General features: G+C 44.6%; 1 protein-coding gene across 7 annotated transcripts in view; it reads right to left on the bottom strand.

Annotated features, from left to right (window-relative positions):
- The window catches only part of RALYL (RALY RNA binding protein like), a 570,979-nt gene that overhangs the window by 48,944 nt on the left and 504,691 nt on the right, over window positions 1–17,344 (bottom strand). For all 7 annotated transcript variants that reach the window (XM_081111044.1, XM_081111043.1, XM_081111042.1 and 4 more), the window contains 2 exons: window positions 12,041–12,204; window positions 3,432–3,545 (listed from right to left, as the gene is read on the bottom strand). In XM_081111044.1, the coding sequence (XP_080967170.1) occupies window positions 3,432–3,545; window positions 12,041–12,204 (278 nt within the window). The remainder of the gene's footprint in view (window positions 1–3,431; window positions 3,546–12,040; window positions 12,205–17,344) is intronic.

The following is a 17,344-nucleotide window of genomic DNA, read 5'->3' as shown; positions in this document are numbered from 1 at the left end:
TAACACTTGTGTCATTCAAATGTGGCAATTTATGTGTGGAATAAAGCACATTTTTAGGCTAAACTGATGTTAAGGGTTATTTATTGTTTTCAATAAATAGTCAGTATATCCCAAAATTGTTACCTGAATTATTCAATGGGAAAAATACCACAAGCGTGGTGGATTCATAGCAATTATAATTTAAAAGTTGGGACTACTTTTGAGGCCAAGATCCCTCCATCTAGCTGACACGGGAAGGGCTGGAGACCCTGAGAGCAGTCAGACGTGCTCCCGCTGGGACGAGGCGGATGGCGGGGGAGAGCAGAGAGGAAGAGAAGCCCGGCCTTGTTCTTGGAGGGAGGTTTCCAAGCTCAAAGAAAGAGCCCGTGTACCACGCGAGTCTCTGCTGGAAGCTGTCTGAGGTGCAGAGAATCCAAAATGTTGTAATTATACTTCAGCACACGGACTCCTGACGCTTAGGGATTCACTCCCAACAACCCAGAAGAAGGCCTGTGCAGCCTGAACCCAGCCACGCGGGGAGTGGGGGGGGGGGTGGGGGGGAGGAGAGGAGGAGGCGCGTTTCCCACCCGTACCATCTCCTTCCTGCCTCTGCCTTTGCCCTGAGAACTGTCATCATCTAACGATGTAAACTGGGAATGAGAGGCGAATAAAACAGCAACAATAAAAGTCAATGTTAGCTACCAAATAATTAGTTTGCAACCAAATAGGTATTAAAATGAGTGCCCCTGAATATTAATAAGGAGATATTGAGTCTTTTAAAGAATTTTACTATATTTCTCTATTTTCTATAACGTAGGGTTGACTCTTTTCATACAACCCTGTTTTTTTTTTCCATAAAAAATATATAGAAAATGATCATCTTATCTCTATAAAAATGAATGCGGTTCAGGAGACAAATGGCAAAAGAAAAACATTAGCAATTAAATAATTCCACTTTCTTCCCAACATGGGAAAGGAAGGAGGCATGCCCATCAAAGGACCAAGCCCGTCGCTTAAGAAGCAACGTCTCTTGGACACGCGCCGGCCGCTAATGAAAGGAGGCGCGCGTTGGGCCTGGTGTCCGCTCGCAGACACCTGCATGGGCACCGCCAGCCCGGCAGGATGGGCAGAAGCAGCACAGTTTCCTCTTGGAGGTGGTCTGGAGGTAAATGAGTTCTCCACAACCTTTTCAGCTGAAGTGGAAATTGGTTGTCAAAGTCCTTCGCTGCAGGGGTTGTTTTACAGAATAAAGAATTTCACAGACGTTCCTTGAAGGAAAACACTGTTTCAGGGATGTCCTGGGATATTTTTGTCTGGAAATGCTTTCGATTTCTGCCCCAGACGGCATGTGACAAACTCCCTCCAGCCTACATTTCTCCATGAGCGGGTCAGGCAGCGAATCTCTGCTCAGCAGAAAATACATTTGAAATAGAAATTTTTAATAAACATGAGTCTACTTCCTCTCTCATTTGTCATCCGTATGAACTAAGACGTGGTGAGAAGACGGGCTGCAGGAACCTGCTGGAAACACTCCTTGGCTGGATATGTCTGCTCCCACCAGCCCCAGGTCGCTCTGATCAGAGCCTTTACCCGTCGCCAGGGACTGCGACCGACTTCCATAGGCAGCCTGTCATTCCTCACAGTGGGAGGCACCGCCCTGTCCTCACTGCGGGTGAGGAACAGGCTCAGGCAGAGGCAGGGGCTGGGCGGATTGCACCGAGCTCATCCCTGTCTCCCGGAGGCCCCACGGGCCTCCTGAGCCGGGCTGCTTGGTCCTTACCCAGCGACACGGTCAACATCAGGCCAGACGCTGTGTCGGAGCCCAGGGCCCACATCCCTGCAGGTTCTCCCCAGGGAGGAGCTTCCCAGGCAGCCGCAGGGCAGTGACACCCTGGGATGAGGCCCTGGTGGCACCTGAGATTGACACTACAGATGGGAAAGTGATAGGGGGGCTTGTAATCTGATAGATAGAGCACCTGAATTCACCTGAAAAAGAATCATGTTATTTTAAATCTTAGATCATATGCACTCATGTGCATAGGGTTAAGTTTTTCTTAAGTTTACTTTTCAAGGCCTGTGGGAAGCAATGGAGGCGGTGACTCGGACCAGATAAGCATGGTCAGGCCGACCCACCAGGAGTCAAAACATCATCTTGTCAACATCGTCTCATCACCTGATGACAAGGACAATAGCAGACGTCTGTGGACCCCCAGGACTGCACGCCTCACCCCAGCCCCTTCCCCTTCATAACCCTGCCCCCTGCACCTGCTGGGAGGCAGGATTTGATGCTTGTAAGGGCCCTGTCTTCTTGGCTGGCTGGCCTGCTCAGTAAATGCCTTACGTGATTCAACCCGGCCTTCATTATTGGACACAGCGACAGGCAGCCTGAGCCCACCCAGGGGTTTCCCGGTAACAAAAGGACAGTGGACTCACCCACAGACCCATGCTTGACACCTGGGCTGCCACTAACTGGTTACGTGGTCATGGAAAAGTCTGTCTGCCTCGACCCTCTGCTTTCTCCTCGTGGAAGTGAGGGGCTGGATGGGAGCAATGGCTTTCAAAACTGTATTATTATTTTTTCAAATGAAACTTTTTGCAAACGAAGTCATAGATTGAGGCCCAATGGATAAAACAGATGGAGGTGACGCTGTCTGCCTGGGAGCAGAGGCTGGGCTGGAGGAGGACTAGTTACCCACTTTTACCACCTTATCTTGCCTCAGGGGACCTCGGGGGATCTGAGGCTGCACAACACAGTGTCAGCCTGGGCACCAGTCACCTCCAGGCTCACCCCAGTTCTCACACTCTGTGATTCTAAACGGTAGCGTGGCCACAGAAAAAGGGCACTGATATAGCACGAAAAGGGGCTGGGAGCCAAGGTCAGGGCTGGCGATTCAGGGCCCAGAGACATGACACAGTGAAACTGTGATCAACGACTTGGCTGGTGGCCAGAGACACTGTGGTGGTGAGTTCCGAACTGGGTCCTGAAATCTCACAGAGTCACAGCGAGGCAGGAGTTGGGCTTTGTGATCATGACCTTGAAATCCAGTCAATGTTGCTGCAGTTAATTTAATGATGTATGAATTGTACTTTTAGCCTGATAGCATTAGCCCATGAATTGACTTTATTTTCTTAAAGGTTACTTGATATTGAGCTATAAACTTCCAAGGACAATCACACCTCTACTTATTAGCATCAACATACTTTTCATGTTTCCCTTTTGTGAATATATGAATTTTAGACAAATTGGCTCATGTTCTCTGAAAAGTAAAAGACCAGATCTCCCTGTTGTAACTCTAGCTTACGGACTTCACAGTGAATCTGCCTTAAACTCTATGAAGCCTGCCCCTGGCCCTGGCCCCGCCCTTGGCCCCGCCCCACCCCGGCCCCTGGCCCTGCCTGTCTAGGTGACTGACAGTGTCTCTGATTTCATTCCCACAATTCTGTTCACTTACCCGCCTCTGCCTTCTGCTGCTTCTCAATCTTCTCCAGGCGCCCCAGCAAGGAGTCGATTTTAGTTTTGATCTGCGTTAATTCTTTCTTGATTGTCTGTAACTCATCCGATTTCACTGGAAGGGGAAAAGGGACAGAAAGGACAGGAAGTCAAAGGCCAGGACTCCGCACGCACCTCACGGACACCCTGTGTTCCCCCAGATGCTGTCAAATCCCAAGAAGCTTTGGAGTCCCATCAGCTCTGACCGCCTCCAGCTCCCCGCACACCGAGGACTTGATCACACAGTGATTCTCCAGGATGGGAGCCTCTGACGTGTCTTCTCACCGATGTGGTGCAGAGGTCGTGGGATCTAGAAATAGTCTGTGAAATAGCTGACACTAAATTCAGTTTGGCAAATAGTTGAGTTACTCTTAGATGGACTCAGATTGAGGGAGGATTCAATCCTGACAGGTGTGTGAATAATGATACTTTTAGGAATATGTCGTGACATATATTTTAGCCATCAGCGATATTTTTAATCCAGTTCTTTGGTGATTGGTTGGAACCAGAATACCACACTTTCCCCCTAAAATGTCTTAGATGCTAGAGAAGTCTCTCAACTTACAGAACGCTTGTACTTGACTTTTTAAAAAGGAAACCGAGGCAGTGAGCTGTGCGGGCCCCTCTGAGCCCTGACGCCAGAGGAAGGAAATGCACTGATGTTCCCACTGTCAGTTTCACTGGGATGGCTCTCATGCTGGGTTTTTGCTGTTTACTATGGTTTTAAAGATAAAAGGTAAGACTAATAGAAGATTGACAACTTTCCATTTTGTCAAGAAAGGATGTTAAAAAACAACAATTATAACAAGCATCCTACGATCAACTATAGTTAGAAAGAAAAGGGCTTAAGAAAAGGACAACCTCATATTGACCAAACACTCCTTTAAACGAAATATGTTTATGATCATGAAAAATCCACTGCGCCACCCTTATCTTCCCATTTTGATGAGAACGTTTGGAAATGCTGTCAGGGACCCACAGAAACCTGAGCCTGAAGATGTTGAAGCTGGCGCTGTGGGAGCCACACCTGCCTGTGAGCTTTCACGGTGGGGGAGGGGGGGTTGGGGTGTCTGTGTCCCAGCAGAGAGCTATGCTCAGGGTCTGGGGCACAGTCCTGGCCACGTAGCTCAGTTGGTTAGACTGTTGTCTTTATACGCCAAGGTTGTGGGTTCAATATCCAGTTAGATCACATACAAGAATCAGTCGACCAATGAATGCATAACTAAGTGGAACAACATGAAACAACAAATTGATGTTTTTCTCTCTCTCCATTCCTCTCTCTAAAATCAATCAATAAAAAATTTTAAAAAGGTCTGGGGCACAGATCTTGATATCAGGGACTATCCTTCTCTGTCACTTTCGGTTCAAATTTATTATGATTTGAACTTGGCCATTCCCCAGAAATTTCAGAAAAAAACCCTGAGTGTTTAGATTGCTTCTTCAGTCTTCAGGAAATTTATTGTAAATAATAAAAACTAAATGCAACCTATGTTTGCTTGAAATAGGGCTGTCTGTCAACTCAGATATGTCATATAATATACATGATAAATTATGCATTAATGTACACTAATCGCTCCAAGGAAGAAAGACTTTCTCCAATATGAAAATGAGAAAACGTTTCCATTATAAAATCATAAATTTTTCATAAAAAACAGATTTTTACTTATAATGCAGTCACTGGTAAAATAAAAGCTGCAAGAATCAGGGACCCCTGGAGTGTTCCTAGTCTGAAGAACCCAAATGAAAGCAGAAGAGTTTAGAGTAGAGAATTGCTCCTTATGTCCATCATTTCAAAGGCATAAAGTTGCCGTTGTTGAATTGCAGCTCAATTTGAAAAACACCGTCTGTCTCAACTTCGAATGGATTCTTCTTTGAAGAATGATTTCCTTCCATCCTCCCTCCCTTCCTTCCTTCCGTCCTCCCTCTCTCTTTCTCTCCCTCCCTTCCTTCTTTCCCTCTTTCTTCCTTTCTTCCTTCCTCTTCTTCCTGACCCCTCCCCCCAACCTTAAGCACATCTTAAACACAGTAAGAAATTAGCAAATGCCAGACAATCTGTAGGTATTGTACGCAGGTATGGTCACTGCAAGTCCAGCTCAGCTTTGCGTGTGTGCTGGCCAATAATGGAGCTGACTGCCTAATTCGAGGCTAGATAGCCAAGCAGGAAGTGCAGAGAGAAAATGACGTGGAAGTAGCCCTTTCCTAATTTATCAGAAGCACTATGACAAAAAATAAGAAAAGAACGCCTGCCTTTGGCAAACACCAATTTGCATTTTTTCCCAGTTGCCCTTGACTCTTAAAATCCAAACTTCTTGTATTTAAAGACACATCACATTGACTGTAGCACATTATTCATATAGAGTATGAGCAGGCAAGAGTCAGGAGTAGTTCTCTTACTAAGAGTAATACTGAAGCCTGGCTGGTGTTGCTCAGTGGTTGAGTGTCGACCTATGAACCAGGAGGTCAAGGGTCAATTGCCAGTCAGGACACATGCTCAGGTTGCAGGCTCAATCCCCAGTAGAGGGTGTGCAGGAGGCAGCCAATCAATGATTCTCATCATTGATGTTTCTCTCTCTCCCTCTCCTCTCCCTCTCCCTTTCTGAAATTAATAATTTTTTTTTTAAAAAGAATACTACCAAATACTTTTTTAAATCTTTAATTTCTTTATTGGTTAAGGTATTACAAATGTGTTCTCATCCCCCCATTAACCCCTAACCCCCCTGAATACTTTTAATCAACGTGCTCTTATACAATTATTGATATAGGAAAGCTGGGTGCTGGGAACAGTTAGATCTAATTACTGAAGATTATGAATTTTGCAATTTAAAAATTATGGATGTGAGAATCTGAGAAAACAGCTTCACTTCCCAGTTGGCTCCAAATCTCTCCGCTCACCTCCTCTTCCCCGTGTTTCTAAAGGCCTGAGGATCTGGAAGAGCTGCTCACACCTGTGGGTGTGTCGTGTTTGCAGGCACCCAAACCCTTGTTCCTGTGTTTCCACTGGTCTGCCCGCATGCTCACTCCTCCCCCTCAGCTCCAGTGTTGCCCACACTGTGACGTCCCCTCCACGCTTGTCCTTTTCTGCACTAGACTCGCCGTCCTCCCCATACCCCTTCCAGGTGACACTCAGGGGGACACCATGAGAGCCGAGCCTCAGATCAGGGGACACAGCGTGGGAGGAAGAGGAGGGGAGGGGAGGGGAGTGAGAGCCCACTGGGCAGTAAAGCGGTTTTCTCAGACTTTCCCACGCCTGGGGCTTCAGTGACCAGATCTCACTGGCCCAGCTCCCAGCAGTTTCATTTCAACCGGTTCCCTGTGACACGCCTGCTAGTCCTCATGCACAAGTGAGCAGTAGGCATTGGGTATATGAGTCTGGAGAACGGGAGAGAGCAAAAGTAGGAAAATAAATATGTGGATAACCAGTTAGAGATGGCATTTTAAGTTACTATATAAGATGGGCCTGGCTAGTATTTGAGTTTGCATTCATAACACATGTTTTGGATGACATCAGATACTGCCTTCCAAGGGAGTTTATATATTTAGGTGCTCCTATATTGGGAGCATTGATGTTTACAAGGGTATTTCCTCTGTTGAAATGATAGCTTTATCTTTATGTCTTTTACTCCTTTCCTCTAGATAAATTCTACAACAAAAGCTTTGCAAAAAAAAAAGACAAAAAAAACCCATGCTGTTAACTATGCAACTCTATTCATATGTTTGGTAAGAAAATAAATAACTTGTAAACATAAAAAAGAAAACATAATGTCATAATAAAAATCTATGCTTGCCTAGTTGACTGTAATAACTTATTTTTCTATGACTGGTTATAGGGTTTGAATTTAAAATTATTCTTCAAGATCAGCAAAATGATAAATGAAAATAAAAACCTAACAGGTTCTAGGATAAATGGCTTTAACTTGCCCTTAGACACTAGGGAAACTAGGATTAGGTTATATCACACAGACCATCTTAAACATTTTCTCCTAAGCTGTCACTGCAGGATTTTATTTTGAAAAAAGAAAGCATGCTAAATCATTTCAGACCTGCTCTCTCTAAATAGCTCATTGATTTGGTGATAAACATTATTACATTCGGATGCAGTCAACAAAATGATGGCTGTGCCCTTTGCTGCAGTGAGATACAATCTGAGAAGGAAATGGGCGTACAGGATGGCGATGTCTGCCTGCATCGAAAGATGTGTGCCTCTCTGACTTATGTGATGGAAAATATTTCCATTATGTTCATCTCCTGTGGGGCAAGTCTACCCAGGGACAAATAAAGACTCTTCAGCTCGCTGCTTCTATCAGTGATCGTCACAGAGGGCAATAGCGCCCTGCGGGACACTTCTGCGATGTCTGGAGACCTGTTAGATGGCCATGACTTGGAGAGGGTGGTGTTCCTGACGTCTAGTGGGCATCCGCTCTGCGAGGTGTCCTACAACGTGCGGGACACTTAGCCCTTACACCACAGCAAAGTGCTATCTGAAAATGTCCAGAGTGCCGCCTGTGAGAAACCACTGTCTAAATAAGTAATTACATACTGTTTGTCACCAACACAGTGCTTCCTCTGAGCTATTTACAAAATGTAAAAATGTTTGTAATCATGTGACTTTAACAATAATTCACATTAACTTTATGTTACTCTTCAAAACAGTTTAGTATGTTAATATAGCCACTAATGAAACAGGAGGCTAGTGGAATATCCAAATTAAGCTAGTTTCTGTGGAAGACATGGGAATTAAAAGAAAATTCATTAAGGAAGCAAAAGTAAGGAAAGGAAAAGAGGGGAAACAATAAATTATACACCTGACATGAGGATGGAAGAAATATAATCCAACATATTAGTTAATCATAAATGAAAAATTATAATTTTACACTGTAAAGTGGGAATGACATACTAATACCTCACTTACAGGGCAGTGACGGCAAATAAATTAGTTCATATCTGTAAAGTACTTAAATCCATAGCTATCATAAACACTAAAAAAGTGTTAGCTATTATTCTTTTTCCTATTATTATTATAAGCTATTTCATAAAAACCACCCAAGCAGCATGAGATATAACCCAAAATCTCAAGAAAAGAAAAAAGTGAAATCACCACAGTGGTAGAGGACCTACATCACCCTCAGAAGTTGACATCAATTTGCCACAACACCGCAGGGCTGTGGAGGATTTGGGTAACACAGTCCAGAGGGTAACACACACCCTCAGCTCTATCCTGGAAGCAGAAAATAGGGCCTGCTTATATGTCCATTTAGAACAGTGGTTCTCAACCTTCCTAATGCCGCGACCCTTTAATACAGTTCCTCATGTTGTGGTGACCCCCAATTTCATTGTTACAAATTGAACACACTTAAAGCATAGTGATTAATCACAAAAACAATATGTAATTATATATGTGTTTTCTGATGGTCTTAGGTGACCCCTGTGAAAGGGTCATTCAATCCCCAAAGGGGTCTCGACCCACAGGTTGAGAACCGCCGATTTAGACAATCTGTTCGTTACGAACCCAACATTTTAATAAAAACCTCAAAAGGATTTTCATCATCCCCATTCTCTCTCCATGACCCAAGAGAAACTAGAAATCAAAAAATACAAAGGTGAAAAATACTTGAATACTAAGATTTTACATTAAAATAACCTCTGGAGCCCCCCAGTCTTCTCTGCATGCCGGGCAGGGCAGGCGGGTAAGGCCACCGCGTGGCCGAGTCTGCACAGTTGAGTGGCACTTGCCAGAGAAGGCCACCAAGGAGGGCAGGGCCACCCCGTAGGGAACACTGCCTTAGTGCCAGGGTCTTTCTGGTTGTTACAAAGACAGAGCTGCCATCGCCCTTTGGGGGTGGGGTCAGGAATACTACATGATCTGCAAAGCCCAGAACATTCTCATGCGATGAAGAATCGCTGTGGCCAATAGGCCAAAGATGTTGCCATTGATAAACTTTGTCTTAAAAGCGACCGCAGGGCAAAGAATCCACAGAGCCTGATATTTCTGTGTGAAGTTAAGTTAATATTACCATGGTAGAAAAAGTCTTCTGTAAATGTAACAGGCAATTCAATGTTCAATTTCCCACAGAAAAACCAAATTCAAGAACTTCGCTTTACTTTTGACAATCATCTGAGAGCACTGTTTAGGAACTGCTGCTGAAACTCATTTTATTTTATTACTAAGACTCAGAAAGGGAATTCATGTTTAGCTACCACAGAACAGATAGACAAATGGGCAGATAAGCACACAGGGAACTGTAAATCTATTTTATTTGCTATTTGGGTGATATTAACTAGGTCACATTCTCGGCCACATTCTGAGCAAACCAAACTTTTATCAGTTACCAGAGCATCAGTGTAGTCCTTCTCCCTGAGCTACTTTTTTGTACACCTTCACGTAAAGACAAAGTATTTCAGTGATTCCGTCTTAGCACCTCTGGGAGTCCCGAAGGTCAGGGCAATGCCATGTGGTAGGTACAGAACCTGGCATGGGAGGCACGAGGCCTGGCTGCAGGCCTGGCTCTCCCCTTACCGGCCGTGTGGCCTCCCGGTGTTTACTCATTGATGCGTTGGGAGAACAGTATTCGCCTTACTTGTCTTAAAGGGCTGGGATGCAGAGTGACCACAAAGTCCCACTAAGGGCCTCCAAGCTGCACTGAATCTCGCCTCCCCCACCTCTCTGAGCTTGTTATCAGCCACACTCCTCCCTCCCTGGCCCCCTCCAGCTCTGTACCTCCCTGGCTCCCTCCCTGTTCCCCAGCTACACTGACTGAACATGTCTGTGCTCACCGTTCTCTCTGCCCAGAATGCCCTGCCCGGACAACTTTGGAGCACTCTTACTCATGCACTTTCTTTTCTTTTTTAAAAATATATTTTTATTGATCTCAGAGAGGAAGGGAGAAGGAGAGAGAGATAGAAATATCAACTATGAGTTCATCACCACCAAACCAGTATTATATGAAATGCTGGAAGGTATCCTTTAAGAAGAAGAAGAAGAAAAAGGTAAAGATACAAATTATGAACAACAATTACACATCTATCAACAAGAGAATCTAAAAATCAAGTGAATAAATAATCTGATGAACAGAATAAACTGGTGATTATAATAGAATCAGGTGCATAGAAAGGGAGTGGACTGACTATTCTTGAGCGGGGGGGAAGGGGTGTGGGAGATGCGGGAAGAGACTGGACAATAATCGTGGACCTATGGATGAGGACAGTGGGGGAGGTGAGGGCAGAGGGTAGGGTGGGAACCGGGTGGAGGGGAGCTATGGGGGAAAAAAAGAGGAACAACTGTAATAATCCGAACAATAAAGATTTAATTAAAAAAATAAAAAAAATAGAAATATCAACGATGAGAGCGAACCATTGATCAGCTGCCTCCTGCCTGGCCCCTACTAGGGATTGAGCCTGCAACCCCAGGCATGTGCCTTGACTAGGAATCAAACCTTGGTCTCCTGGTTCTTAGGTCAACACTCAACCATTGAGCCATGACAGCCGGGCACTCATGCACTTTCCTGAGGTCTCTGCTCATGTCATCTCATCCAAGAGGTTGTCATAGACTATCCTGTGACACAGAGTTCTCCCAACCTTTTCTGTTTCTGTCAACATAGTGACAATGGGCCATGTACTACCTCATATTTTAATTTGCTTACTTATTGTCTGTTTCTTCTCTGCTAGAATGTAATCTCAAAGAATGCAGGAAACTTCACTCACTTTTCCTTAGGAATAGTATTCCAATAATATATTAGAGTTTTTCCTGAATTAGTCTGTGTAAAAATTTAGAAGTGTGTTTAGTTAGAAAGTTTGTGTCTCTACTTTTCAGCAATGTAAAATTATATATTTTATTTTTATAACATTAAGTATGTCTGCAGACACATCTATAATAATAAAAGTGTAATATGCTAATTAAATAGGACTTCCTTCTGGATGACCTTCCAGACGAAGCCAGGGCTGCGAGGGAAGCCTGGGTCCTAGGTGCCGGTGGCCAGAGGGAAGCCCAGGTCCCGGGTGCCAGAGGGAAGCTGGTGCCGGCAGTTGGGGGAAGGAAGGCCTACTCGTGCATGAATTTCATGCATTGGGCCTCTAGTAACTCTATAATGACTTAGAGTAGGATGGCAAGTTACACTTTTATCATCTCTACTATGCCATTTGCCTATCTTCATGATCCTAATGCATTTTCAATTACTCACACAAGCACGGATTTTGCATAATGTTCCTCTAGAATGGTAGTATATGCACTCTATTCAGAAGGGAAATTGTTCATTCACTGAAAGCAACATGTTCTGCTTCAGGACTTTAAACGCCACAAGCTAAGAGGGCCAACAGCTCGTTATTTGCTCAGATCAAAGTTTTCAAAGTGCTCCTGGGTTTCATCAATCACGCCTGCGTTTGTGCTGGAAAGTGACCCATTTCTTACCAGTTTTCCTCTAGTACTTAGTGCACAGCAGACACTCTGTGCTTGTGTGGCAACCTGCTGACACAGGCTTCATGCAATGTATCTACTCCCACCCTCTTTAAAAGGAGATGAAGGACCGGTTAGCTCCAAAAAAAAAAAAAAAAAAAAAGGAGAGGAAGGAGGCTACTTACATTTGGAGCCTGATGAAGAGGACCCGCTGGCGGCAGATCTCGACCCCCCTTTCATGGAAAAGACCCCTTTTCCCCGGCGAGTCGTGGAGACAGCCACCCTGGGGCGCTTCAGCGGGATGACTGCGCGGGGAGGTGGAGGCACGCGGCCGTGGTAATCGAACAACCTGCACAGAACACAGACATGGGGAGATTGGCTTGGGCCTCAGCGTGCTGTCCAGGGAGGAAATGTCTGAGAGAATGGCCTGGAAGAAAACTTTAATACATGTTTTGGTTATTGTTGTTCTTTAACATTCAGAAACGGGTATTTATTAGAAAATCATTTTTCAAAAGAAATAAAATGTAGCCTATGCTTTCTGGACATTAGAATCTGACTCTCCAATAGGAGCTCATTTGTCAGGTATGAAAGGACATATGCAGGTGTCCTTTGTTATAGCACTTCTTTCATTTCTAACTTTACTTATTTCGGTCTCCTCTCTTTATTTCTTGATGAGTCTGGCTAGGGGGTCATCAATCTTGTTTATTTTTTCAAAGAACCAACTCTTGAATTTATTGATCTTTTGTACTTTTTTAAAAGTCTCTATGTCATTTATTTCCACTCTGATCTTTATTATTTCCTTACTTGTACTTCCTCTAGCCAGTGGTTCTCAACCTTCCTAATGCCGCGGCCCTTTAATACAGTTCCTCATGTTGTGGTGACCCCCAACCATAAAATTATTTTCGTTGCTATTTCATAACTGTAATTTTGCTACTGTTATGAATCGTAATGTAAATATCTGATATGCTATATGTGTTTTCCGATGGTCGCGACCCACACGTTCTCTTTCGAAGTCATTTACTAGTAATTGTAAGGTTAGATAGCTTATTAGTCCTTTTTCTTTTTTCTTGAGGGAGGCCTGTGGTGCTATGAACCTTCCTCTCGGGACTGCTTTCACTGTTTTCCATAGGTGTTGGGTGGTTGTGTGTTCATTTTCACTTGTTTCCAGGGAGTTCTAAATTTCTTGTTTGTTCTCATTGGTAACCCATTCATTGTTTATTGTTTAATAACATGCTATTTAACCTCCATGTATTTGAGTGTTTTTGAGGTGGGTTTTTTATTGTAGTTGATTTCTAACCCCATGCCATTGTGATCTGAGAAGATGCTTGCTATTATATCAAGCTTCCTGAGTTTGTATAGACTTGTTGTGTGCTCTAACATGTGTTCTCTTTTTGAGAACGTTCCATGTGCACTTGAGAAGAATGTATATTTTGTTGCTTTGGGGGAAATGTTCTGTAAATATTGGTTAGATCCATCTGATCAAGTGTGTCATTTAAGGCCTCTGTTTCCTTGTCTGGAAGATCTATCTAGTGATGTCACTGGGGTGTTAAAGTCCCCTACTATGACTGTATTGCTGTCAATCTCTCCCTTAAAGTCCATCATTATTTTTTTTTAAGTACTTGGGTGTTCCTATATTGGGAGCATATATGTTTACAAGGGTTATATTTTCTTATTGAATCCTTCCATTTAGCATTATTAATGGCCTTCTTTGTCTCTGGTTATGTCCTTTGTTTTGAAGTCTATCTTGTCTGATATGAGTGTTGCTACCCCCCCCCCCTTTTATCCTTTCCATGTGCATGGAATATATGTATCCATATTTTCACTCTCAGGCTGTGTGTATCTTTTGTTCTGAGATGGGTCTCTTTTGTAGACAGCATATATATTGGTCACGTGTGTGTGTGTGTGTGTGTGTGTGTGTTTAATCTATTCAGTCACGCTATGTCTTTTGACTGGAACATTTAATCCATTTACATTTAAGGTTATTTTAATAGGTATTTATTGCCATTTTTATTTTCTTTATGCCTATGTTTCTCTCTCTTTCCTTTTCTTCAGGAGGAAAGATTTAAAAAATCTTCTGTAATAGGTTCTTTCATAAAGCTACATGTTATTTATACTTTCAGATAAAATGGGATAATTGTTTTGGAGCATAAGATGTGAAATATGATAACAATTAAGACAGGCTGGTTTTCCAAATATTCATTCATTCTGTTGGAGGAAAAGAAGTAGAATATGAACCACATTTAAAGCAGAACTTAGAGCTAGGAATGTCCAGCATTAGCAAGCTAAAGTGTTCAAAAATGATTGGGAAACGTGCTGTGGAAAAAGCAAGAGATATCTGGGAAGGAAAAGAAATGAAATGAAAGAGTTCAAGGGAGGAGCCATCCTCTGTGAATAAGCAAAGTCCACTAGATCCGAAGAACCGCTCACAAAGAGCATCTGATGGGGGTCCCCACCAGCGCATGTGCAGTGTAGGCAGAGTGACGACCAGGGTTAGGAACGCCATCCCTACCAGGCCTGGAGAATCAAGAGGGTCAACCAAGCCCGCCCCTCATTTCCACTACAAACAAGGTCTCCAGGACTGATTTATAAGTTGAATTTGCAGAGCACCTTGAGCCAGTGAATCAAAGTTCAAAGGCAGCTATTGAGGGAGGAGAAAATGTGGCAATTGACTCATCTCTCTGGGGTAGATGTTGCTGTTGAGATGAAAGGCAAGCTCTTTTGGACAGACCCTTCCCCCAGGCCACGCAATCTAGCAGGTTCATTAAATAAGCTAATCTATACATTTGGAAAAGAGCACTTCTAAAGCATAACTGAAATCTATAATGATATAAGAATGTTATAATGAAAATTCAGGCCAAATAAAGTGACATTGCTACTGCAGTGACAATGCAATCAAGTGCTATTTTACAGGGGACTGAAAAGTCTAGCAGCATCTCTACTGCCTCCCCAGCCAAGGAGCACAACGCCTGCACGTGGGCTGGGTCTGAGCCTGTGTTGAGAGAAGGCGGCTGCATCTGACATACGTTTTGTATGTGACACACATTTTATAATTTCCTCAGTATGTGTCATGTCCTTTGTTGATAATTCTAACATAGTGTAGCCCGGTTCTCTGAATATTTTGCTGAGTTGCTTCAAAGGTGGGGTGGGTTTGGGGGTGGGTGGAGAGGTGACTCCTTCTCACCAAGGAACCAGGTGCTGTTTTACCAAGTCCTTCTGCCAATCTGATGGGATGGCATACAGCATCAGAAAGTAACCTTTCAAAAGTGAATGTAATTTAAACCAAAACAAAATAAAAAAAAACAGCTAAAGAAAGGTATGGGCACTTCACAGAAGGGCATAATTTTTAATTTGACAAAGTGAAACGGCGCTGGGGAGTTTCTTAATCTCACTGCGCAAATGTGCGTTGGCCAGAAAGAAAAGGGAGGACGACTGGGCACTGTCCTGTGCATAGACGCGTAGCAAGGTCAGGCTGGGTAGGGGCGCTGAGATGGGGTGTGGGGTCCTTCCCAAGGCCGGGGAAGTGGGTGAGGAGCAGCTGTGAACGGGAACCCTATGTGGGCTTCTCACCCAAATTCTGTGTCACAACTCAAAGAGGTGTTGCCTTCACAGAGTGTGGGTGGGGCTGAGACAAGGGAAACAGTCCATTTAGGATCCATATACGGGCAATAGAGATGCCAACCAACGGAGTTCAGTGGACTCCAAATCCCAAAGGTCAGTTAAAACCATAACATTTCTTCCCTCCTCTTATTTTTTTATTTCCACTCTTAGAATTATATAGATTCCCTGTCTTTTCTGTAATGGTTCATTTTCCCCAATATTGCTGAGTCAGAATACTGTTTAATCCCTGTATCTACTGGTCAAATAGACAATGAGTTATGATAAAGTCAGCCACATCAGTTTTCCTCCCCCAATGTCTATTTTAAAATAAAACCTCTAAAAATCTAAGAATACTATTCCCCCCTAATATTTACTGATCAAATAGATAATGGTTTACAGTGAAGCTAAACATAACTTTCCTTCCCCAAGGTCAATTGTAAAATAAGAGCTCTAAAAGAGCTACTCTTAAACATTAAATAAAATAAATGCAGTCATCCTACCTAATAAAAGAATAATATGCAAATTAACCATCACTCCCCCACTCCATCACTCCCTCACTCTGTCACAAAGATGGCGGCGACCAAGGAGCTGGAGCAGCAGGAGGCTTGGGTTGCCCCCAGCGATGGAGGAAGCCAAGCTTCCCGCCTGCCCTGGCTGGCCCTGCGCTCCACTCAAGGCTACAAAGTTTCAATTATAGGAGATAAATAAATCCGAGATACCTGCTTCTAGCCAATGGGCATGGCCAGCCAGAAAACGGCCATCAGCCCCTCACCCAAGCTGGCCACACTCCCATGGGGTGAGGGTCCCCATTGGGAGGCTTGACCAGCCTGCAAACAGCTATCAGCCCCTCAACCAGGCTGGCCAGGAACACCAGTGGGACCCCCCCACCCTGAAGGGGGTGTGGCCAGCCTAAAACAGCCATCAGCCCCTCACCCAGGCTGAGGCACACCAGTAGGGACCCCAACCCTGAAGGGGGTGTGGCCAGCCTGAAAACAGGCCTCAGCCCCTCACCCAGGCTGGCCACACTCCCATGGGGTGAGGGTCCCCATTGGGGGGCTTGACCTGCCTGCAAACAGACATCAGCCCCTCAACCAGGCTGGCCAGGCACACCAGTGGGACCCCCCCACCCTGAAGGGGTGTGGCCAGCCTGAAAAAAGCCCTCAGCCCTTCATTCAGGCTGGCCAGGCACCCCAGTGGGACCCCCACCCTGATCCAGGACACCCTCAGGGCAAACAAGCTGGCCCCCACCTGTGCACCAGGCCTCTATCCTATATAATAAAAGGGTAATATGCAAATTGACCCTAACAGCAGAACCACTGGGAATGACTGGTCACTATGACACACACTGACCACCAGGGGCAGACGCTGAATGCAGGAGCTGCCTCCTGGTGGTCAGTGCGCTCCCACAGGGGGAGCTCTGCTCAGCCACAAGCCAGGCTGACAGCTGCTAGCACAGCGGTGGTGGCGGGAGCCTCTCCCGCCTCCTCAGCAGTGCTAAGGATGTCTGACTGCAGCTTAGGCCTTCTCCCCGCTGGCAAGTGGACATCCCCCGAGGGCTCCCGGGCTGCCAGAGGGATGTCTGACTGCCAGTTTAGGCCCAATCCCCCAGGGAGCGGGCCTAAGCCAGCAGGTGGTCATTACCCGAGGGGTTCCAGACTGTGAGAGGGCACAGGCCAGGCTGAGGGAACCCCCCCCCCAAGTGCACAAATTATTGTGCACCAGGCCTCTAGTATTTTAATAAATTTCCCTGGAGGAAATTTGAGGATTTAAGTTGCTTTATTTAATAAACATTTCTAATTTTCATGTGCCCATTTCTTGTTTAGAATTTTCTTTGCTTTAATAATATCAGAGACATGTAATTTTATTGAATAGCAAAAGCTAAAATCTGGTAA

The sequence above is a fragment of the Myotis nattereri genome (assembly GCF_964212035.1).
Source record: "Myotis nattereri genome assembly, chromosome: 17".
NCBI classification, from domain to species: domain Eukaryota; kingdom Metazoa; phylum Chordata; class Mammalia; order Chiroptera; family Vespertilionidae; genus Myotis; species Myotis nattereri.
The sequence above is the reverse complement of the archived record's forward strand: the minus strand, read 5'-3'. Positions and strand labels throughout refer to the sequence as shown.